The sequence below is a fragment of the Plasmodium inui genome, assembly GCF_000524495.1.
Source record: "Plasmodium inui San Antonio 1 unplaced genomic scaffold supercont1.6, whole genome shotgun sequence".
In the NCBI taxonomy this organism is placed as follows: Eukaryota; Apicomplexa; class Aconoidasida; order Haemosporida; family Plasmodiidae; genus Plasmodium; species Plasmodium inui.
In genome coordinates, this window is record NW_008481840.1 from 725972 (window position 1) to 749852 (window position 23881).

The window sequence follows — 23881 nt, forward strand, 5'->3', positions numbered from 1 at the left end:
AATACTTAATTTTATTTTGCAAAATGCACAAATCGGTTTAACAAAGAGGAAAAAGAAAAAAAAAACATTCACAATGGTTTTTAAAAAATGCATCATTTTGATACCAACAACATGGCTAATAAGGGAACAAGGCCATCGTATAAATTAACAAACTGGATAACCTCGAGAAATGGTTGCATAGCTAGGGTAACCAGAATAAATGAACAAATATTTAGTGACAAAAAGGTGTAAGGAATGGACGAACGGGATGGGGAAAAAAAAAAAAAAGCAAACAAAAAAAAAAGAGATAACAAAAAGCAAAAAACAAATAAGCAACAAATGAAGGGTTAAAATTTAGAATAACAAAATCGAGCGCAATAAGATGTAAAAAAGGTAATGACACGCGTTAACTTACAGAAGTGGCAACATTAATGCCGTCTTCAATTTTGTACACTTTGGTTATTAGCTATGGTGCCGATTTTACGCTTAAGGGAATACTCACATATATCTGAGGGGTACCATCGTGTTGTGTGTCCTCACGGTGCAGCCTCTCTTCTCTATGCGTTTGTGCAGCAATTTGATGAACCCCATTGTTTGGAACAAACTGTGCAATTTTGCTCGTGCGTCTAATTCGCAGTTTTTAAGTAGTAGGGAGATTTATGCACCAAAAAGGATAGGAGGAGGGAAAAGGCGTGCAGAGCAACTTCCTTCGATTCGCATTTAACCAATTTTGAAATATATAAAAACTTTTTCCTTTTATGTGTATGATGTTTCCTTGCGTGTTTTTTTTTATGTTTCAATTTGTTGATGTTTCTAGATTCTTCATTAATGTGTATATCATTTTGGTGGTGTGGATAGCTATCTTTTTTTTTTAATCTGCTCTTTTTTTCACCCTTTGGGGGCGTCTGATCACTCAGCTTTTGTCGCTTTCCGACACGACTGCTTGGCCGACTACTTCGGTAGTTCCATTCCCTCTCGCGGTAATTATTTCCATCGTGTAGTGGGTCTTCCTCTCCGTCATTTCGTCTATTGGCCCTGTTTTGGGGGGTCCCCCGGGCGTCATTTTTGGTGTAGTAGTTGTGCACTTTGTGTTGTGTCCTGAACAGATCGTTGGACGAGGCGCGCCTGTCATGGTCACAGTGGTTATCGATGCGATGGTGATTGCTTCTATGGCGATCTTTGTGGTGACCATTAGGTCGGTTTTGATCGTCTCTCTTGCCCCCCTCGCTCGGGTGGTCACTGGGGTGGTCGCTTTGGTCCGCTTCCTGGTAGGCCAGCTGCTCATTCCTGAACTGCTTCTCAAAGTACCTTTCGTAGGTGTTTTTTCGCATAATTTGCCTCAGCCTGTGGTTGGAGTCGTCCTTTTTCCTGAAGTAGAAGTTCCTGAACTTGGTTTTCCGGTGGGATCTTTTTACCTTATACACAGATCGGTAGAGTATCCTAATGTAGTAAGATGGTTTGAAGTCCCCCAACTGTCTGTACTTTTGCGGGTAGAAAAATGTATGAAAGTTCCACTTGGTTTTAACTGGCTGATCATCTTCCTTATCCCCTGTGCTAAAATTGGACTTTTTGCTTTTTATTTTGTTTTTATTTCGATTTAATATGGACAGTTTTCTCTTCCCCTGAGCATGATCCACCTGGATTAGCAGAATATCAACTTTGATGATGCAGTTGGTCAACAGGGACCACAGCAATTTATCCTTCTGGCAATAACCCACTTCTTTGTTGCTAACCCAGAGGAAGTTTTTTATGCTGTTAGCGTTGTTGTCTTTGAAGGAATATAACGGAATGACAGCTACAATGTTTTTTTTTAGAAATTTTTTTTTTTTTTTTTTTTCATTAATGATATGATTAGAGAAAGACAGTGGGTACTCGTAGTTAACAAATTTCGCGTACTCCTTAATGACGCTCATTTTTTTTGGCCTGACGACCGATTTCATAGTTACCGTCTGTATTTGATTTAATGTGCCAATAAATAGAAAGGTGAAAAAGGATAAGATGCTATTGAATAATCCAAAAAATAGGCTGCTAAATCCGCTAAACAAACCATAAAGCATAAGTGTTGTCACTGAAAGGAATATCTTGAATTTGTCTTTTTCCTTTTTTCGAGAACCTTTAATTTTTTTTATGGCCATGAATGGTTTATAAATCGTATTGACACAGCTGATGGAGAGGATGTTTACAAATGACTGGCACCCGTAGCATATTCCCTCCGCACAGTTGGATGGTTGGTCTAGAATTTCATTCTGCAAAACATTGCTATTTGTGACGATGCTGAAATTATCTGCATTTCTAGAAAATCGTTCGAAGCAGGTACTCCAACTTCCACAAAGTCTACTCACTCCTTCGAGGATCCCTGATAGTAAGCTTTTTCCAAATCGGCCAAGTATGTTCAGAAGTAAAATACAAAATGAAAATGGGAAAGAACACGAATCCAAGCTTTTTTTTAAGTCCTTAATGAAGGTGTTGTAACCCTTTTTCCAATGCTTATAAATTATTAGAGGATTTCCAATAAAATCCACAGCCCCGAGAACATTGAACATTTGGTTCATACCAGAGTTTATATAATCATTCATTATTTCGTTACATATTAATACGTCTAACGAACCACACATATTCTTTTTGACCTCTTTCTCGAATTGTAAATGTGCGTCACTGATGTTTGGGATGTTCATTATAAGGATAACAAGAGCGTTCATGACGTTGGACTCCATTATTTCACTTTTCTTGTCGTAGCTTAGGCTTCTATTCTTTAGGTTAATGATTAGCTTAATCTCGTTGATTTCTAATTTGGAGACAAATATCTTGTCGAAACTGATTAAGTTATTTTTCAGGTTAATATTTTGGATCTTCTTCAAGATACGCTTTCGATTGTTTAGCAAATTTTTGTAATACTTCTCGCAGGTTTGCAGGTACTTGAGTCTTTTTTCGTTAAATATGTCCGAGTTGTAGTTGCTACTTAGGTTGTTTTGTCTGTCGTTATTTAAGGTGGCAATCTGGGTTAGCATTTGTTGTTCCCCGTGGGTGTACCCATTTGGACAAGGCACGCCGCTTTTATGCTTCATCATGGGATCTTTCACTCCACCGACGGCGTTAGCTGCAGAGTTAGCTGATGGATTACCTGGCAGGTTACCTCGGTGGATGAGCCTCTGCTTGTTTAGTCCTCCCAAGGGGTCGCTCCGCACAGCTTCCTCATCCTGGTCACTTCCAGTGGCTCCTTCATCTGCGCGGCGCCCCCAATTTTTGTACTCATTTACCATACTAATGTAGGCCCTCACGTCGGGCACCTCGTTGTCTGATTTGTTGCAAAACGTGTTGGAGTGGAAAATACTGCTGCTTGCCGTTTCACCGCGGCTTCCCTCCTCGTCCTTCTTCTTCCTCTTCCCCTTCTTTTCCTCGACCTCCTGCTCATTCCGCGTGACATTAAATTTGAAGTTGGCTATCTGTTCATATAAGTGATAATCCTTCAGAATGTAGTGCTTGATAAGCTCTTCCAATGGGCCCATATTCTGTTTGTATTCCAAGCTGTCATAGTCGGTGTCCCTCAATTCGATATTCTTCTCCAAGTTGAGCGAATTATAATTGGTCAAATCGAACTCTAGTATTTTTAACAGTTCGTCGAAAATCTTCAAAATTTCGATGATAAAATAGGAGTCCACATTTATACTCAAGGGGGAAAGTTTAATAGTCACATCTGACAGTTCAAGGAAGTTCTTCATGTTTCCTCTGTTCTTCTTCACTATAGTTACGTCCAAGACGGAGTTATGTTGTTCGTAGAAAAAGGAAGGGATGAACATCTTGTAAGAATTAGACAAGGGGTTATTCGTGTTTGGACTGATTAGCAGATTATATTTCTCGAAATAGGAGTAATCCTCGCAAGAGATATCTTTTGTAACTCCAATCCGCTTTAATATATTCCTAGAACTCGTTTTGTAAAATTCATTTTCGTACTTAGGGTGATGTGATAAGGTATCATTTGATTTGCCGCTCTTTGACGGATAAAGAGTAGTCATGTCCTCGGTGCCTAACTTCCTTCCGAAGGTACTTCCTCCACTATGTTGGAGGGCACTCTGGTCATGCTGCTCCTCTGCTGAATTTTCCACTTGGTGGATCTTCTTCAAATCTATAATTGGGAGCAGCACATTCTTATAATCTGTGTTCTTCGTGTGGTTGTCTATTTGAAGCCATCCTATGTTTAAGTGAAACAAATCCTTCTCACTGATCTGTTTGTACACAACTAATATATATTCCATGGAGAAGTAGAGGATTTCTTCTAAGTTGTGGTTGTTGATGCTTAACCCTACTCCTTTAAAAATCAAGTGGGCAAATATGTTTAAATTTAATGTGTCTTTTTTTTTCCCCTCCCTATTGATCATTTTTTTCTCATATAGGTCTCTAATAAGGTGGGTTAGCCTCGGTCCTTTTTCAAAAGAACGAGTGGTGCTTCTTTTTCTAAACAGGTTCAGTAAGTGCCATCCGTTTGGGCTTTTCCCCTTCTTCCGAGGGGGGCGATTTGGGGGACTGGCCGGCTCGGGTCCGCCATGTGCATGCTGCCCGTTGGGGGTGTAATCCCCAATTGATGCGTGCTTCCCCCCGATGGAGTCCTTCCACTCCTTGCGGTTCCTCTTGCGCTTGCCCTGCTTCTTGTTCCTCCCCCCGAAGTACGCGTTCCTTATCTTCTTGCTGAAGACATGTAACGACTTGAGCACCTTGTAATTGTGCTTACGGCTGAGGGATGCATTCGTGAAATTCAAAACGTTGCTGATAAGATCGTCGTAATTCTCGAACGAAAAGATGGTCTTCCCGTTGTACGTTTTCTTAGAGCAAAGAATGTAAACGATTGCATCACCCTGTCTCAATTTTAACAAAGTGACATTGGTCGAGTTGGCCAAATCAATTATGTTCACATTTCCATCCTTTAAATTTTGCACTTGTTCTGAAAATCGTTTCAAGTGAAAAATTCTATCGTTAATAATTTTCGCATATTCGTTGTCCTTCAAATAGTTGGTAGCCAAGAGGCTGAGGTAGTTGAGTTCGTTATTCAGATTAATCCTCACGGGGGTTGGATAGTTCAAGTGGTTCTTACTGTTTCTGTTACTGTTACTATTGTAGTTATTGTTGTCGCTTCGGTTGCCGCTTTTGTTGCTCTTCTTTTCCTTTTTATTCTGTTCGTTCTTCTTGCTCGACGAAAGTATGCTAATCTTCAGCTTGGCGTCTTTATAGGGATTGTAAAATGAGAAATTGAAAGCGTAATTTTTGAATATTTCGTCGAAGGATTTTTTCTTCTTTTTCGGGATTTTCCGCAACACTTCGGAGTGCTCATATATGCCTAGCTGCCTCAGCTTGATGTTGTACTTGGTGAGATTTAAGAGGTAAAATGGCACCACGTCGATGTCCTGGAAGCGCACAAATCGGCAACCCTTGTACGTGGAGATCTCCATTGAGCAGCAGGTGTACTCATAGGGTATGGTACTTGCTCTGAATAGCTCTTTGGATATATTCAGATAAGCAGCGTCATTTTTGCCATGATTTTTTAAAAGAAGATTTAGTTTTTTAAGCTTCTTTTCTTGCTTCTTAAAATTTTCATTCGATACAACTGGATGGCGGAAATAGATCATGCTCACTCTGGTCAGGTCCAACACTTCCGACCAGTAGAGAAATTTGAACGCCTCTACTTTTTTGTATTTCTTCACCATGTTATTTGGTCTCGTGTCGTTTCGACTGGCTCTCCTCGCGTTTTCCTTCTCAAGGGAGTTTTGCGCACTGGTGCAACACGTATCTTTCGAGGAGGACGACTGCTGCTTGGACATGCGGTGGTTCCCTCGTTCGATGTCCACGAGGATGCTCAGCTTCTGGGAGATGCCATTAAGGGGGGAAACAGCAGGAGCACGCTCGGGGGGTGATTCGCCGTTGGATAGCGCGTCGCAGTTGGAAAGCTGGTTGCATTTGGCGGAGAAGTCATCACGCCTGGTTTGGGAATCGTCCCCCACTGTGGAGCGCCGACTCTTCCTCTTCTCACCCCCGGCGCAAGCCTCCTCCTTTATCCCCCCCAACACCTTCTCATTCTCCTTATCTAAATTTTCTAAGTACAACTCCTTCTGCAAATAATCATCAATGACGTAATTGAAGCTGTTTTCAAAGATGCCGCAAATTTTCAACATGGCTTTGTTTTTAGACTGGGGGTGAAATTCCACATATGCCCCTGGCTTCAAAATGTTGTACCTAAAGTACGTGTAATTTTTAATATACTCCTGGAAAACGATATCCATCTTAGTGTTGTTTATTATTACTATGTAGGGTAGTATCTCCATAACCGTTGTTCGAAAAAACGGCATGGGGGCTATCGACATATATACGCTATACTTCAACTGTGGCATATTTTTATTTCTGTTTGAGCAAGTGAGTCTGGTGATGGACAAATCGGTGATCCTAAAATCTTCTGACTCCAGCGGTTTGTTAATATTGCTTCGGTAAAAGAAGCAATTTCCTTTTCTTCTTGTGATTTGGGAAAACAGATTGGATCTACTGCTACTTTTCGGGTGTGCATGGTTCGGTTGAGACGTCTCTGGAATGTCATTATCGGCGGTGTGACCACTGTTCTGTTGTTCTCCCTCCATTTGTGGACTGTTTATCTCTTCCGATTTTATTTTTTGGTTGTGCATGAGGGGACCAGTACTTACAATTTTGTGATTCCTTTCTTTGATTACCTTCCTCGTCCTTTTCAATTTCTTCCTTCTAATCATAAATTTCTTCAGCGGATAATTGATCCAGTTTTTTACTTTCTTGAGTGTTTCATAGGATATCACCACTCGGTTTCTTCTCATGGCAAATTCACATGGCAATAATTTTCGTACGTATGGCTCGATCACTATCATATTGTCATTGTTTATTCTTTTTAACGTAATGGGGTAATTCAATCGGTTAATTACACAAGCTGATACGAAGAAGGTGCAGGAAACTGAATATGTTCCATGATGGATTTTTTCCAAGGAGATGTCTTGGTATCTGTTTTTGCCTGTTTCGTAAAATTCGTTGAATATCGCCCATATGGTTAGCTGTTTTTGTCCTTCCTCAATTTTAGACGATTTATAATTTTCTCGTTTCTGCTCGAGCCGCTCACTTTTCCACTTCACGTTGTTTAGGTCTGCATATTTCATGTAGTCCTTTATTTCGCCAAGAGGTAATGTGCGCGCATGCGCATACAGTTCCTCCCTCTGTGAGGATTCGTCCGCTAGGCTGTGACTGGAGTAGTTCGCATGTGTTACGCGGTTGGGATGAGCGACGTGGTCTATCTTCACTACACCCTGGGAGGCGTCGCCGCCACTCGCGCTGCTCCCATCAGGGGTGCTCCCAACAGTCTCCCCATAATTGGGGAACTCTTCCTCCTCATAGTCAAGCGAGAAAAACGATGCCGTCTCCTCTCTGGCCCCCTTCTCGAGGATGATTTTCTCCCGCCCCTTCTTATGAGGGTAGTTAATTGATATAGTCCTCGAATTGTATCCATCAAAGCAGATGCTTATATTGTTAGGAACGAATGGCAGCTTTATGCTTTGCCCTGGATTAATCCTAATTTCGTGTATGTCCTTATTGCTCTCCTTTTTTATAGTAACGATAAAATTGGTTTCTTCCATGTATAGCTTCCCATTGGTATTTTCTTCATTTTGGCTGTTTTCCCTTTTTTTGTTTTTATATATAAACACATTTTTATCACTGCTAACTTCTTTGAGCAAAATCTCCTTGTCCTTCATCGGGATAGTTTCTCCATCGTGTGTGATTGGGATCAGGTTTGTTTTTTTCTCATTGAGGTTGTCAAAAAAAAGGATGCTTCTCTTGGGATCTTCCTTCTTCTGATCGGTCCTGTTGTCTCTGTTCTGTAGGTATTCTTCGGTGAAATTCTGCACCTCAATGGGTGTAATTTCGACATCTTCATCCTGCACGACATCCGTGTTACAGCGCTCTTGACTTGTACTATGCGGGTCGGTTTGGGCCGTTTGCTTGGCATCACTTTGGGTAAGTTGCTCTCTGGAAGGGAGCTGTTCACTAGAAGGGAGCTGCTCACTCGAGGCGAACTTCTCACTTGAGACGAACTGCTCTCCGCGGCAACACCGATCGCAGACACTCTCGTTAGGTCTTCTAACGTAGGAGCCACGCATAGAAAGCGACTCATCACTGTCGCCGCCCGTTTTCTGCGTATTGAAGCGCTCTGCCGATGGAAAACTCGTGTAAGTGCTAGCGCTCTTTTTCAGATTCTTAGTCGACTTTTGTTTGGGCACCTCATAGGTCATAAACATGGTTCTCGGGAGACTATTATTAATCATCAGGGCGTGGTCAACACATATTTGGAAGAAATTATGAGCGTCCTTCTTATGTAGGACATAATTGGGATTGTAGACGCTGATGATGGTGGATGTGAAATGGACCTCCTTCAAATTCATGTAGTTTAAATTGTAACTGTTTGATAAATTTTGATTATTTTTATTTCCCTCCTTTGTTAAAACGTTATTTTCTTTTAGCAGGTGGTTTCTTAACCTAATTATGGATGGCTTGAATACCTTCGCTGTGTCGGCAGAGAAAGGTGAGTGGTAATTTAGCATATTGTCAAGCGTTGCCTTTGTGCATATATAATCTGCATTCTGATGGTCATTCAAAAAATCATATAGATCCTCTTTGTATATTTTTTCATTTTGTATCGACAGCCATATGAATGCATTCTCTGCTACCAGCCAGTACAAAGGTATGGGGATTAATTTATTACTATTGCTCGATATTTTTATGAGATCCAACCCGCCTTGCACATTTGTTTGCTCCTTTTTAAAGTATTCATTAAGAAGTGCCTGCTCCTCAGAATTGTCTTTATCATAATTGCACAAGGAATTTCCATAAGCAGAACTGTTACTTAGCGTGCTTTCCATGGAGAAGATCGAATTGGAGAGGGACGACAAGGTGATGTTGGACAGATCCGTGATGCTCAGTGATGTGGTAGACGTGTTTTTTGCCATTCCCAGAGGAGGAGAAGTCAAGGAGGAGGATGCGGTAGAGGAACCGGACGACGATGCCGATGCTGTGGAAGATCCCTTCGCGAAACTGAAGAATGAATCATTTATGGACATTATATTTCTGTACGGATTGACTTGCCCAGAAAAATCCCTAAATTTTTCACGAGAGACAAGACCATTTTGATATTTTCTAATCCTTTTATGTCTCGTCTTTTTTAAAACCCTCTTCAGGTATATTTCTTTAATTTTTTCTTTGATAAATCGCTTCTGTAATTCATGCTTTTGCTTACTTTTTTTTCCTCTTTTTTTTTTCTTCCTCTTATATTTCACTGGTGCTAAGGAGCTAAATTTAATGTCGCCCGAGATGTAATGCTCTACGGAGGACAGTTTCATCAATGGAAATATATTCTTAATGCATTTCCTTCCATACAAGTAGGACTTATGTTGAATATAGTTAATAGCCTTTTCTTTGTTATTTGTGCTTTCACGATAGTGACCTGTCTGATCGTTCATTTGGTCTGCCCAACTGTTCCCTACGTCATTGTTGTTAATTGTCTCTTTTTTTTTTTTTTTTTTTTTATTTTTTTCCTGACTGATTGTGTTATTTACCTCCACACTATGTTGGATGAACTTTTCGATTTTTTTATCAATTTTTAGCGTGTACGTTGGTGGGGGGGACGGTACTGTGTTGTATTTGTGAAAATACTCTTTAAAGATGCCATTTCGGTTTGAATTTCCTGGTACTGATTTGAAAACATAAAGCGGAAAGTCCGTATTATTCTTAACAGCGACAATGGATGATAGGAAAAAGTCATACTCTTGTTTTTCTTCATGACTGATTCGATTACTTGTCCGGAAAAAGATAAACAAATGATTGCGTGGTTGTGGAATGTTGGCAGGCTTCCACTCCTCTTCCTTATTTGTATTAGTATGCCTTTGCGAAGTGTAATTGGATGGGTATATAGTATGATAGTTACTGTCAAGGGATAAGTTATCGATTTCTAGGAGTTGCTCATTATATAGCTCTTCCTCCACTTGTGCGTTTATATTTGGAGGTAATCTCCTCTCTGGAATGACTAATCGAATGATATCTTCATTCTCATCCCCCGTGTTGAGTATGCTTGATGGGATGTCATAGATATAATTAAGTAGTCTGAATCGGATTAGGAAAAATTTCACCTTTCCATTTTCGTGCGTGGGCAAATCGAGCGATTCGTTATTACTTAATATTTTCCATTGGTACTTTAGTGCATTGCTGCTGCGCGTCGTGGACGTGTCTGTGTGCTCTCCGTTTAGATAATTCAGGTAGGACGAGGAATCTTTTTTTTCTTCTTCCTTTGCGAGAGTGTTTTCTTCACCAGGTGGACGGTAGTTACTGCTCCTTCTTCGTTTTGCATGCGAGTTGCGCTTCGCACGGCTGAGATTCTCCCTGTCTCTGCTCGCTATACCCGAGTTTGGCAAAGCGGCATGTCCGCCAACTCCACCTTCCATGAATTTCCTGTTTGATAGCTTATCTATGGTGGACAAGAGGAGGTTCTGTTTATTATCGCAATGTTTCGTCCCCCCGAAGGAGTTTCTGCATGCCTCCGAATGGAGGCCCTCCCTCTGGTCATAGCACAAATCGTCCTTCTCCTGTATGGTGCATATAGCAATAGGCTGACCAAGCAAATTGTTAATCTTACAAATATTATTCATTTCGAGTCTCTTCTTCTTCTTAATGTAATTAAACAATTTAATGTGAAGCATCTGCTCCGAGGTAGAATCAGACTTGTCCACATTAAATTCGTTTTCATACTTGGCTAGATAATCCCCTGGATACTGACACGAATACTGATAATTTCTCAGGAGCTTCTCCAAAATGAACTCTCCAAAAATGTACGTGTCTAGGGATCGATTTACGCTATTCAAGACGTCGAATTTGTTGTATCTGAATAGGATATGATCATTTGTAAGTAGAGGAACATCCTTGTATTGTTCATCATCCATGACAGCGTAGCAGTTTGGCCAGCCCATGGACGTGTGTGTGTCATCCATCTCGCTCATGTTTTTCTTCTCCATGTTGTTGTCTTCATATTCTGTTTGGTATATGACATTATTTGTAGCCACATTTTTGGAAGAGACTTCATCATTTTTGTAGTTTTTTCCTCCCTGAGGAAGTTTTTTCATGTTTCTTTTTTTGTCTATCTCGTTTATGTGCCTCCCAAGGAGCAGACGCGTTCTCTGTGTTATTATAGAAAAAATGACACTGCAGCATAGGGAGAGGATATTATCGAGAAAGATAAAATTGAAATTAATGTTCAGCCATGAGAAATAGTAGTACAGATGTATTGGAGAAGTTAGGTCCTCTTTGACAGCTATAATTTCTACACGGACAGGCTCGATAAATGTTTGGTAGGAGTTTTCCTTCTTGTTAAAATTTTCACAGTACACTAAAATTTCTATCTTGCATTCCACATTTTTGCTCTTTTTATTTTCTTTGTAATTTTTTATATCGGTAAACATGTATTCGTTATTTATGAAGATGTGATTTCCGTTTTGGTATTTTTTATTTTCATTTTTTAATTTCGTAGAATTGTGCTTTGTATTACTCTCCATTCGGCTCAGTCGGTCGAGTCGATCCACTCCATCCATTTGGATTTGCTTTTTTTTAAAAAATATCCTCTGGAATATTTTCTTTATTCCTACAATCAACTGTACAATATTTTTTACCAAATAGCCCCTATCGAATAGTTTCCTCCACCCTTTGTTTTCTTTCCTGCTTGGAGTAGTTCGCGCTTCTTCTCTGCACCGGTTCCAGTCTGACAAGTCGTTTTTGAAATGGTTTCCTTTGGCTCCATCTGGAGAAGTTTCCCCCCCGTCGGCGCCCATAGAAATGGCAATATCATCTATTACCCTGGTCATGTCTGTCCCCCTTCGACTGTCATTCTGCTCAGCGGTTCTGCTACACATGTATATTTCGCTTTTCCCCTCATTTGGGCGTTTCAAGTCATTCGGCGTGGAAGCTGACCCGATTTCGCCACTTCTGGTCCACGCTCTGTGGGAGGTCTCACGTGAGTACAGTTCCACATAGGATGCCCCGTCCAATTGGGCATTCTTCCCTGTGCCAATTTTTCTGAAACTGTAGGGAGAGACGTCCATGTTTCTACCCAGGGGAATATTCGGTTTGAAACCCATGTCGTCACCAATACAGTGAGTTGTTATGCCATCTACTCGACTCCTCCGGGGGGAAAGGTCCATTTGATCATCCAACAATAGGGAATCCCCTCCTCCCCTTACTCCGTCTGCTCCTCCCGCTACTACACTCTGCTCATAAATGTTTAGGGAATATAAATGGAAGGAAAAATACTCGATGACAAAATTTAGAGAGCACCCATTGTAGCCCGTGTTGGAATCCCATACTTGCAAAATGATTACATCGAAATTGACGTTACAGTTTATTTTGATATTTTCTACAAAATTCATCATTAGCATGTTGAGTGTGTTGGAGTCTAATGGGTAATCCATCTGACTTTTAATCCTTTCGTGAGAATCCCTCTGCGTGAAGTTCACATCATCCTTTTCTTTTAAGATGTGCTTCTCCGAGTTGTGTGTAAAGAGGGGTTCACTGCTGGGTTGGTCAAATAGATTCCTTTCATTCTGGCTAGCGATGAGACTTTTTATGCTTCGAAATGTTTGTACCCCTTCGAGGTTGTCCCCTCCAGCGGATTTGATTTTACGGAAGGGATTAGAATGAGTGTTACCTTTAGGGGGTAGGCAAAAACTCACGAATAGTTTACTCAGTTCATTTTTCTTGAAGGAGTGCATTTCTTCTTGCAAATGGTGGCGGTTCGAAAGGGGTGACTCCGAGTCACTTAGCAAATATTCACTGGACATGGCGTATGTAGAAGTACTCATAACATTAAAATAAAAGCTATCACTGAGCATTAGGTCACTTGTGTCGTCGTAAATTTTATCATTTGTGGATGTAACTGTTAGCAGCAAGTCTTCTTCCTCTTCCTTCTCCTTTGATGAGCATAAATCGAAGAAGTAGGTTGAGAAGTCAAATATTATATTGCATAGCTGGTTCATTAGCGTTAAAGCGTTAGAATCCACATTCAGAATAATAGGTTCGAAGGAACAGTTGACGTCAATCCCTTCCACGTCGTTCTGAATCAGTAGGCTATCCTTCTGTGCAATTTTTATACTCGTTATTTTATTTATTCCTAGACATCTTTCTATCAATATTTCTGGGCTTGGTATTTTGATTTCGAAGTTTAGGTTTACTCTGCATGGTTGTAGGAGGATGTTATTGTAGGGCACGTTGTTCCAATCGATGTAGGCCCTGAGGAAGGGGCTTTTTGTGACAGGTCTGCTTATTGCACTCGTAATTTGGGAGAGAAATATATTTATATTTAGTATGCATGGGAGGTATGACGACACTTGGCTAATCCACTGCATGAATCTGCTTCTCACAAAGTCGTTTGCGTCTAGTACTTTGTTCAAATTGGAATGACTCAGTGCGTTCATCACTTTGATTTTTAGTTCCTCCATTTGCTCATTGGGGTTATTTCTCTTTGCCGGGTTGCTCGAGTCGTTGCTGATCGTTTGGCTGCTTTGGGGAAACTCCTTGGTGGGGGTATCCCCTAGCGATTGCGCCCGGGAAGATGAATGGCCTTCATTGCCGTCATCCCCACTATCGGCGCCACCATCGCTACCGTTTCTGTTATAGGAATCCCCGGAGTGCCCCCGTGCGACTTCTTTTTCCTTCCCCCCCACTTCTGAACTCTCCTTATAGAGCAGAAAGAAAATCACAGACTTCAGGCACCCCTTCGTGGCCAAAACGTAGGACTTATCGATGTTTCCGCCTTTGCACCACTTCATTCTTTCGCGAAATTTGAATCTGCCTGTTTTCTTCTCCTCACCTCGATTATTATCATGTGTCTCAGTGAGGTATTCCCCATCGGGGTATTCTCCATATGGGTATTCCCCTTCTGGAGGAGATCCACCCCCCTCCATCTCGTATCGAATATACGGATCGCTCCCCTTGCGTTTTTTTTTCCCCCTATTAGGTTCCTTCATCGTGCGGCTCTTTATCGACTTCTTTTTCCATTCCTTCGGTTTGTCGACCACACTTGTCTTTCTAGTTTGTCTCCTTTTAATTTTTTCCCCTCTGTTAGGACATGCCCTATTGTCCTCGTCGCTTAAAAGATAGGAATTTTTTCTTTTCTGCGGAACCCTAACAGGGTCTAAAGCTACCCAGAATTCGAAGTAATTAATTTCGACGTCTACATGGACGTAGGGGTATGATTTGCTTTTACAGACTTCCTTTGTGTAGGCAGTGTAGTTTAAATTTTTTGAATGTAGACAATCGTGGCAGCTGTTTAGTTCATCCAAGTTGTTGAGAGGTATTCTTCCCCTCTTCGTATTATCGGCGTGATAGTGAAGGGGGTAATTCTTCTTCTGTAGTATCCCCTCATTTGGTGGCGGCCATTTGGAGCAACGTCTGTGCATTATAGAGTGTGACCCACTGGTGGGAAATTGCTTTCCTTTGGGAAGATCAGTCTTTACACTATATGCAGTTAAAATTTTTTCGACTTTTTTTTTTTTATTTATTTTGTTAAAAGTGTAATTAAAAAAGTAGTTTTCGTGAAATAGGATTTCCTTCAAGGTGATATTAATACCTTCCTCATTTTCAATGATGATTGTGTTGTACTGGTTGCAAGAGATCGATTTATCTTCTGTTACGAGATAGTATTTGTCTGTCGGGTCATCCTCCGCGTCGGTGTAGGTTACTTCTCCTTCCTTGACACCACCCACAGTTTCGTGTTCCTCATCATTTGGGTTACTCTCCATTTCGCTGCACTGAAACATAGCACTGTATCGGTTAATCAAACTGTCCACAGGAATTTTGTAGGTGCCCTTTCCAGAAACGATGGTATTGCTATGCATAATGGAGATAATGTCATAGTTTATATGCTGAACTTTTTGCAAATAATCTAAATGAATATCTTCACTGTTGTCCAATGTTCGGTTGATGTCGTCCTCAATTGTGTTCATTTGGGGTAGCAACTCATTAATGCTTAAAAGCCACGTTAGAAATTCATCAACAATTTCCCAAAATATTTTCACTTTCGTCCTGTTTAATATGAATTTGAACGTGTGGTTATTTTTGAATAGGTAGCCAAAGTAGAGCAAGACCAGGTGTGTTTTCTCGAGGTCCGGCAAATCGATGTTGCTTATGGAGTAGTCCAAAAACGTGTCCTGCGTTTCAATCATGTCGTTACTGTTGAGGGGATCCTCACTTTTCCCTTTCTCTTTCGCGTGGTCAACTCTATCCAGCTTGCGTGATTTTTCCGAAGCTGGGAAATTCTCCCCATTTGGGAGCTTCTCCGCGTTCTTCGGCTTCTGCGCTATCTTCCGCTTCTCCACTATCTTCCACTTCTCCGTGCTGTTCTGCTTCTCCGCACTCTTGCTCCTACCCCAATTGCCAGATTTCACCCCGCGGATGCTCTGTCCCCTGTTGGTGCCGAACCCGCCGCGATTGACAAACTTCGAGTCGCTATGATAAATGGAGCTCATGCTGAGCAGCGTGATGTTGGTCTCATCCCTCACGTCGACTCCATTCATGGAGTATAAAATATATGTGAAGTTATCTTTTTCCACCTTTGCAACAAAAAATATATCAGAAAAAATGAAGGTGCACAGGGGAATGGCATACTGCATACTATTGAACATACTCTTTTGCATATTTTCGTTAAGTGCAATGAAGTTTTTGTTACAAAATAGATCATCTTTGCTTCCCTCCATCGTGACGTTGCTTTTGTCTTTCCTGTGGAAGCCATTCATTTCGTGATCTCTTAACGTGCTGGTCAAATTGTGCAGTGTGTCCCCTTCCCCTTGGACCGCTATCTGGTCATCCTTATCCTGGGCAGTGGATAGTTTGGCCTTATTTTTGCCACTACCCAATATAGGAGATACTTTATTCTCCCATTTGGCGACATTTTCTGTTAATTCAAATGTATTAAGACTTCCAAACTCGTTGAATTTGTTTCGTCCCTTTAGGGGGATACTCCTTTTCCAGAAGCGGATAAATATTTTTTTGATAGACAGGGAAAAGCTGCACGTAATGCTGAAATTGTTATGAGCTAACCTTTTTTTAATATTCTCTATATCGACTAGCATTTGCTTCACTTTTGTTTTTTCATTGTCATCTAGCGATTCGTCACTGTCATAGTTTTCGAGCAGATCGACCCAGGAATCGTCGTCTGACGAGATCTGTATGTGTTGGCCCTCACCGTTGAAGAGGTGGCTATCTATTCGTTCTATCTGGTTTGTTTCCCTCTTTTTTTCCCTTTCTTTTTTTTTTTTTTTAATTTTTGCTAAATTGTCTTTTTCCCCCTCCTCTGGTTTCTCCTGCTCGATGGGAGAAGAGGTGCCACTGTAGCGGTAATTCTTCTTCACCTCGGTCATATCTTTGCCATTCCACAAGAGGGAAGAATCTGATTGGTCACTTAACCTTGTGAAGGAGCCCCCCAATTCGTTTCCATTTTCCTCATCCTCTTGGTCACCTTTGGTTGTCCATCTGGTTGTCCATCTGGTTGACCCCTTGGTTGTCCGTGTTGCGTCCCCTGGGCAGATGCCCTTTTCGCCAATTTTGCCTCGTAAAAGGGAATATCCTTGTCCAATTCGCTCTTTTGTCACGAAATAGTCACCGTCATTCTCCAACCCGCCATGATCCCCACCTTCGCCAAAAATTCCAGGCAAATCGGCTCTTAATTTCGATATGGAGAACTCCCTTGTTGTTCTCACGTGGCTATCACTTAAGTACCCAACGACCGTGTCCCTCTTCTGTCCGCCAGATTCACCCGTTAGGGGAAGTTCCTTATTTGGGCTTCTTAACACGTCTGCTGTTCTGCCCTTCCTATATGGCGGCAAGTTAAATATCGTTGACCTCTTTTTGCGAAGTGGGTATCCACTCTTGTCACACTGGTCAAACTTGTTAAACTTGTCACTTTTTTTCTTCTGCTTTTTTTCTCCATCCAGGGTGGTATCCTCCTGAGTGGACTGCGCATGGGTGTCGTCCCTTTGGTCGGACTGTCCTCCTTTGAGCTTTTTTCTTCTCCTTTTAACTTTTGCACTGGGGCTAGAATGGATAGGAGGAGCGGAAGCACTATTGGTGGCCATTTCATCTGTCACCTTCCTTCCGCTAGGGTGCCTTCGCTTGAGGTGAACCGATTCGGCAACAGATTTGCTAAACAAAGGCACAACCACTTTGTCCTTGTGAACGTTGTCGTACGCCTTATAGTATTTTTGGTTCAATTTACACATGGACTTAATTTTTTTTTTTAAGAAAAGAATATTTCTTTTTTTATTTTCCATCTGCTGTGTGTTGTAGTGTCCATAAATGTAGGAAAAAATGAGAAAAAAAAACTCCAAGTCGTAATCACAAATATTGAGATAGAGATTTTCTTCGTTAAGCTTCATGATAAACATGGGGAACGTTGGGTTGAATTTTAAGTGACACAGGTGGATGGTGCAGGATGCCTTTTCGCTCATGGAAAAAACATAATTAGACGATTTATCTTCACTTTTTTCGTAGTCTACACATTCTTTGTTGCAGTGCGAATAGTCATCTTGTATGTTTTTATCATTGTATGTGGCCTGGTTCCACGATTTTTTGTACATGTCGAGGAAGCTGTGATTCTCCAGAATTTCTTCTTCCTCTTGGTAGTCATTTGCACATGTTTTAAAAAAAAAGGCTCCGTACCCTTTGTCCATGTAGTAGGCCCCTTTGGCGTTGCTAATGTTGTATGACGCTCCTTTTATGCTGCTCTTTCCCCCATCTAGGGGATCCTGAGCCATGGAAACATCCCTCCCATTTTTGGCAGATGGGCAACTGGTGGACCTTAAAGATTTGTTACTCTTCCTTTGTTTGTAATTTTCCAGAGAAGAATATTCACTGTCGTGGTTGTTTTCATTTCCTTTTAAGTTAAAAATTTCTGATTGTTTTTTTCTATCACTGGAGTTGTACAGGTTGTTATTATTATCGTCATTGTGTTGTGTAGGATCGCGGGGATGATGATTCTGCCCATTGTAGCTGCTTTGGTCAGTGTGACATTGACTACTTGCCTCACTTTTGCTCCCTGCTACTTCTCCATGCGAGGCCAAAGCACTTCCCCCTTGGGAATTTCTACCTACAAGGTTTATCCCTCGGGAATTTCCATCCACATAATTTCCATGGTGAGAATTTCCATCTACATGGTTTTCCCGGTTCAGGTTGAATGAAAATTTGTCTCGGGCAACTTTCTTTCCATCAAGGTAACCTCTACTTTTCGAATGAAATAAGCTACTGTAGGTTCTTATAAAGTTCTGATCCAAATAAGTTTTATAATTCCTAGCTGCGTAGTCCCAGTTTAAAATGCGTTTTACCTTTATTCCATGAAATTGTACGAAGAAGGAGTCATAGACATTTTTGTTAGTGACCGATTCGTCGTAAGAAGGCATCCGTTGCGTTAGCTGACTAACGATCTTGAGCGGATTCAGATTTAAGCTGTAGCCCTGCACCTCCGAGCCTTTTCCAGATTTCGTAATGACAAAGGAGAGTATTTTTTCAAGTTCCACATCTAGGAAGAGGTTTGTATGTGTGGTATAGTTATCTAAAATGTCGTTACAATATCTTGCTCCCAGTTCTAAAAAGTATTCCTTCTTCTTAAAAGAGACTGTTTGTTGTTTCTTCTTTGACAGGACTTCTCTAACGTCGGAAAAATGAAAATAATCATCAATGAATGAGTTAACGATCTCTGCGTTTATGTTAAATATGGAATCAGCACAGCTATGAAAGAAGAGTTGATGGTCTGGCTTCTCCAGGATGTTGTAGTGGTGATTATCATATCTGAGATAAATCGACGGGTTCGACAAGATGATATTATTTAGCTCATTGCAGTAGAGGTTACCCTCTCTTTTTGGATAAAAGAAAAAGTTGTCTTCCACCAAAAATTTAAGCTTTTGTCTTAAGCCCCCAAGGTTTAAATTCTCCCTTTGATCTCTCCATTTCGCATAATCATCGTTAGGTTTATTAGCCCTCTTCAGTAAGTTGTACTTTTTTAAGAACTCGAAATTATCCACATTGAACAGAAATTTGTTCTGATAATTTTCGTAGGTGTCTTTCTTACCTGCGTTGGTAAGTATATACAATACGTTTATGTCCGGCTTGATATACTTGTTGTCTAGATTTTTAACTACGAGAAGTAATGTTAAGGGGTAAAGCTCTAAATCTATGGAGTTCTTCAATTCGTATGTATTTGATATTTGATTATGGTAGTGAATGCACTGCATGAGCAGGGCATACGTTTTGACGAAATTCACCGTCCTCGTGTTTACTCGGTTGCATGTTTCAACCGTCAACAAGCAGGTACTGTTAATGATGCAGATGTCTATACAAATATCTATGGTGAATGTTTTTTCACGGAAAGAGCTTTTAATTTTATTATACGCTTTTTGATTTTTCATTAAAAGTTTGAGCCCGTGTATACTCTCGTTGGCCGCTTGCTTCAGTTGGTTATCCTTTCCGTCTTCACCGCTGGATGCTCCGCCTTCCTCCGGGGAAGTCTTATCTGTTACAGCGTCATTTTCCGCTTCACGAATGCTATCGCGGATGTATGCTTCGGCCATTTTGTCGCCCCTGTTCAGAAGATTCTTTGGATTCTCCCCCGTGGCGCCGCCTCGGAACTCCACCTCCTTCCTCAACTCCTGTAGCTTGCAGAAGGCCTTACCCCGCAGCAAGTTAATTATATTTATGGAATGATTATTTTCGAACTGCTCGCAGAATTTCTCTGCATCTATCTTCTCCTCCTTGGATGTGTGTGTGTCTAGGAGCTTTAGAACCCATTTGTTTATGTAGGCAATTTCGTCTTCATGGTTCGCCTTGACTTTCTCAAACTGGGAGAGGATTCCTGCCTTCCAAACAGCATACGTAAAAAAATTTAAGTTTATCCACTTGACAAAATTTAATATTTGCTTATCAGAAAAAATCATTTTTATATTCTTCAACGTGATGAAGACACTTAATTTAGGTAGACATTCTTCAAACTCTTTTTCGCTTCTTCTTTGGATGCCCCAGCTTGAGAAGCATCGAGCAAAGGGAAGCCGTCCATGGTCAATCGGAATCAAACTGAGATAAATTTCACCATAACCTTCAAAGCAATTCGGATTTATTACATACTCATGCTTTATATTTTTTATAAGTTGTAAAAAGAGATAAAATGTGTTCAATTTTTCTTTCCTTATTTTGTAGGTTTTTTCGTACATTAGATAGACTGAGTGTATTTTTTTTTTTTTTCTGGTGCGTATTTTTTCTTTTATTTCGTTTTTTTTTACATACTTTGTGAATTTTTCCTCTTTCTCGAATTCTGATTCCGACTCTGTTGCGACGTACGATTGGCTTTTGCGCTGAGCGTCTCCCAGTCTCCTCATACCACGGTGTCTACCCGTGCTGGTTCTCTTTTCCGGGTCACTTGCAAAGTTGAGACAAACTGTACTATCGCAATTTACGAAAAAAGGGAAGCTTGCTCCCCCGTCTGAATTTTGCTTACAATCGTCCACCACATCCTGATACTTGCTCTCTCCGCAATCGGTTGGCCTCTTTTTTACACGTACATACCTCTTCTTCTTCTTCACGTGTCTAAAAGGGGTGTTACCACGCTTTGAGGAGTCATTACCAATGTGGCCATTTCTACCGAGGGACTCTTGATCGGTGTAATTCTCCTTGCTGGTGAAGTACCCATCGCTGAGGACGCGCCCCTTGGTGGGGCTCAACATGTCATCACTACCTTTGTTGCTAGTCCGATTTATCAAACTTTTATTAATAACGTTGGTAAACGAGTTTAGCGAGAAGAAGGACACGGCTTTGTTGAGATAATTTGGGCCTTCCTCCTTGGCATGATTTGATGGGTGCTTAACTGGGGAATCGATATTCATTTGGTTACTCTTCCTGTCTTCGCCATGTAGGACAAAGTCGTCACATTTCTTCTTCACGTCTGGGTTCCTTTTCCTTTTACGCTTGATGAGTTCATTTTTCTTTCGCTTAAGGACGGGATTTTCTAGAGACTCTGCAAATTTGGTGATGCAGGCAACCCAGCTGACGTCATTGTCGATGCCTAAGTTGTGCATAATTGGCAGTATTTTTTCGTCCTTTTTGGAGAAAAGGTTAAAATTGTAAAAGTTGCTAATAGATAGGGAGCACTTCGCATCCTTCTTCCCCAAGCAATTACTAGCGTGATCACCATGAGTGTCTGTGAGGCTTCCCTCAATAATGGGATCTTGAGTGGATTTTGTGTGATCATTCCGATTTTTTTGTAATACTCTTTTATTAATTTGGTGAATTTTTTGGTTAAATTTGCTCATACTGTTTACATCCAGCTTATTACTCCTCATTTCTGAGAAACTGTTCTTAACACTTTGAAGAACATTTTGGAAGTCCTTCAAGTTTTCCTCATTCGATTTGATATTTTTCACTTTGTTCAGGTGTGCCCCTTTCTTTCGGCGCTTGTGTGCAGAATTATTCGAATGTTTTTCTCTTTTTCTTTGGCCCTTTTTTTTCCTTTTTCTTCTTTTTCCCCCTGCCATAGTGTGTTTTTTCCCCTCCTTGGAACCAACATCGAAGGAGCTAAAATCGTTCATGTATAGATTATCCCACTGTGCATGATACTTTTTGTTCATAATTTTTTTCATATCCAGGTAATCCATGTAGAAGCCCAACTTTTTAATCGTTATCATATTTATCATTGTGTTATTAACCAGTTCATTTTTTTTGGTGTAATAACCAGCCCTTTTGAAGGGCAATCCATCTTTTGGTAAGTTTAGGAACAATTCCTCGACGCTGATTCCAAAGGAAAAACAGCTAGAAGGGTTGCACGTGAAATCTTCTATCCGTATGTGTACATTCTTCACTGAAATGTTTATATTATTTATTGCCGAGAGCAGCATTTGCCAGATGACTCCCCCTTCTATGGAACAAACAATATCTCTGTACTCTGACGATAGCAATGAGTTTTTTTTATTTTCTATATATTTCTCCTTGTACAATTTGTCGTCGAAATATTTTGGCGGGATTGTAGAAAGCACTAGGATCACATCTTCTATGTACACATTGATGGGATTCTTCATGAAATAAAAAATGGGTAAATTAATTTTGAAGTATCCAATGCACCCAAAGTTTAGTCTACATGGGATGTCAATCATATCAATTATGGACTGCTTCAGGTGGATGTTTGTTAGCTCCAGCTTTCCGCTCAGGAGGTCGCTTATCCCGAACTCCTCGTCATTTATTCCGTAAATAAAGCTCCCCACCACTTGGTTTAGGATGTCTGAGAGGAATTTCTGTAACATTTTTCCGACGATTTATGAGCGGGCGGTGGGGGGGCAGTTGGGGACAGTTGCGGACAGTCGACCTTCAAGGTGGCTTCCAGTAGGTGGCTCTAAGGTGCAGTCAGAAGGTGCCCTTAGATGATGTGGCTGACGGTGGCGTCTCTGAGCTGCGATTCTAATCGGCCATTCTAAACCCCTGTTCAAGGCCGTGGTTAAAATTGGGGTATCGACTGGAATTGCTTCGCCCTTTTTCCAGGCCCGCTTGTTCATCACCCCTTGTGCGTGGGTCCCATACAAATCAGCCAAATACCCTTACGCAACAAGATTCCTGCGTGATGGGTGTTCACGCGTAAATAAACGAGTATGCGTGCGTTCATGTGTACATATGCGTGCGTACGTATGTATACACATACCCACCCCCACGTGCGCCGGCGAGGGATGTCCACTCGTGCAGTGGCTCCACGTTCGCCGGTTTAATCACAAAAGAAGAGAACTATGTGTTCGGTTAAAAAAGCTTAAAGCATCAGTTCGTCGAGTGTGCGCAGTTTGCACAATCTGAACAGTTTGCATAGATGGTATCGCACGGGCAGCTTACAGCTTTCACCCCTTTGAATATCGGAGAGGTTCGCTTTTCTGTTCTAAATTGCAACCATGGTGCCACTTTTCGCTTTCCTTTTAGTGGTTCTATTCGGAGTGGCGATCTGTTCGTGCGTCCGCGCGTTTATCTTTTTAGCTACTTATTCGTTTATTTATTTGTTTGTTTATTTGGTTGTTTATTTGGTTGTTTATTTGTTTGTTTATTCATTTGGTTATTTATTTGGTTCTTTTGTTTATTTATTTTTTTATTCATTTGGTTATTCATTTGGTTATTCATCTGTTTGTTCGCTACTTGTTCGCTTATTTTGCCGGTGACCTTTTCGCTCACCTTTTCGTTTACCTGTTCACCTATTCACTTATACACGTGCGTGCACTTATCTCCCTCTCGGAAAAAAAAGTTGTAAGAACAAAAATTCAAGAGCGCGGGTGGAGAAAAAAATGGCAACCAATTCGGACTCACGCACCAACAGGGAATGATGATACTCGTCCAGCAAGCCACGTGGTGCGCACACTCAGATAAGTGCAGCATACAAATGTATGCGTAGGGAAGAAATTGCTAGTTAAGTGCTTGCGCACCTATGTGCGTAAACAGTTTGTCCGCGCTGTTCATAAATGAGTGAAACGAGGAGATATTATTGATACAGTATATAGCATAGCACGCACGTATGTAATATATGACACCTGTGCGAGCAACATACATACTGGTTTTTCACACCTCTACCATCGTGCACACACATTTTTGAAGAAAATTCCCCCCTCATTTCAAGTATGCAAACCGTTGGTAAGCGCATATTTTTTACGCAAATGTGTCTTCCCTCCCCTCTGTAAATAGCACAAAGCGGAAGGGTGTAGTACATTTCGAGAAAAGCGCAATTTTGACAAAATTTCGTTTTCTTCGCTGCGAGTAATTTTAAATGGTTCGATTTAGCAAGAAAAAAAAAAAAAATGCTCCTCGCAATGGCACT

The 23881-nt window shown here is 41.0% G+C and overlaps 1 protein-coding gene across 1 annotated transcript; it reads right to left on the reverse strand.

The window, feature by feature from the left end:
• Nucleotides 1–605: 605 nt before the first annotated feature.
• On the reverse strand, nt 606–22340 carry C922_01924 (hypothetical protein; the record flags this gene model as incomplete). Its single annotated transcript, XM_008817523.1, has 1 exon — nt 606–22340. The coding sequence occupies one exon, from the start codon at nt 22338–22340 to the stop codon at nt 606–608; it is 21735 nt and encodes a 7244-aa protein (XP_008815745.1).
• Nucleotides 22341–23881: the final 1541 nt, after the last annotated feature.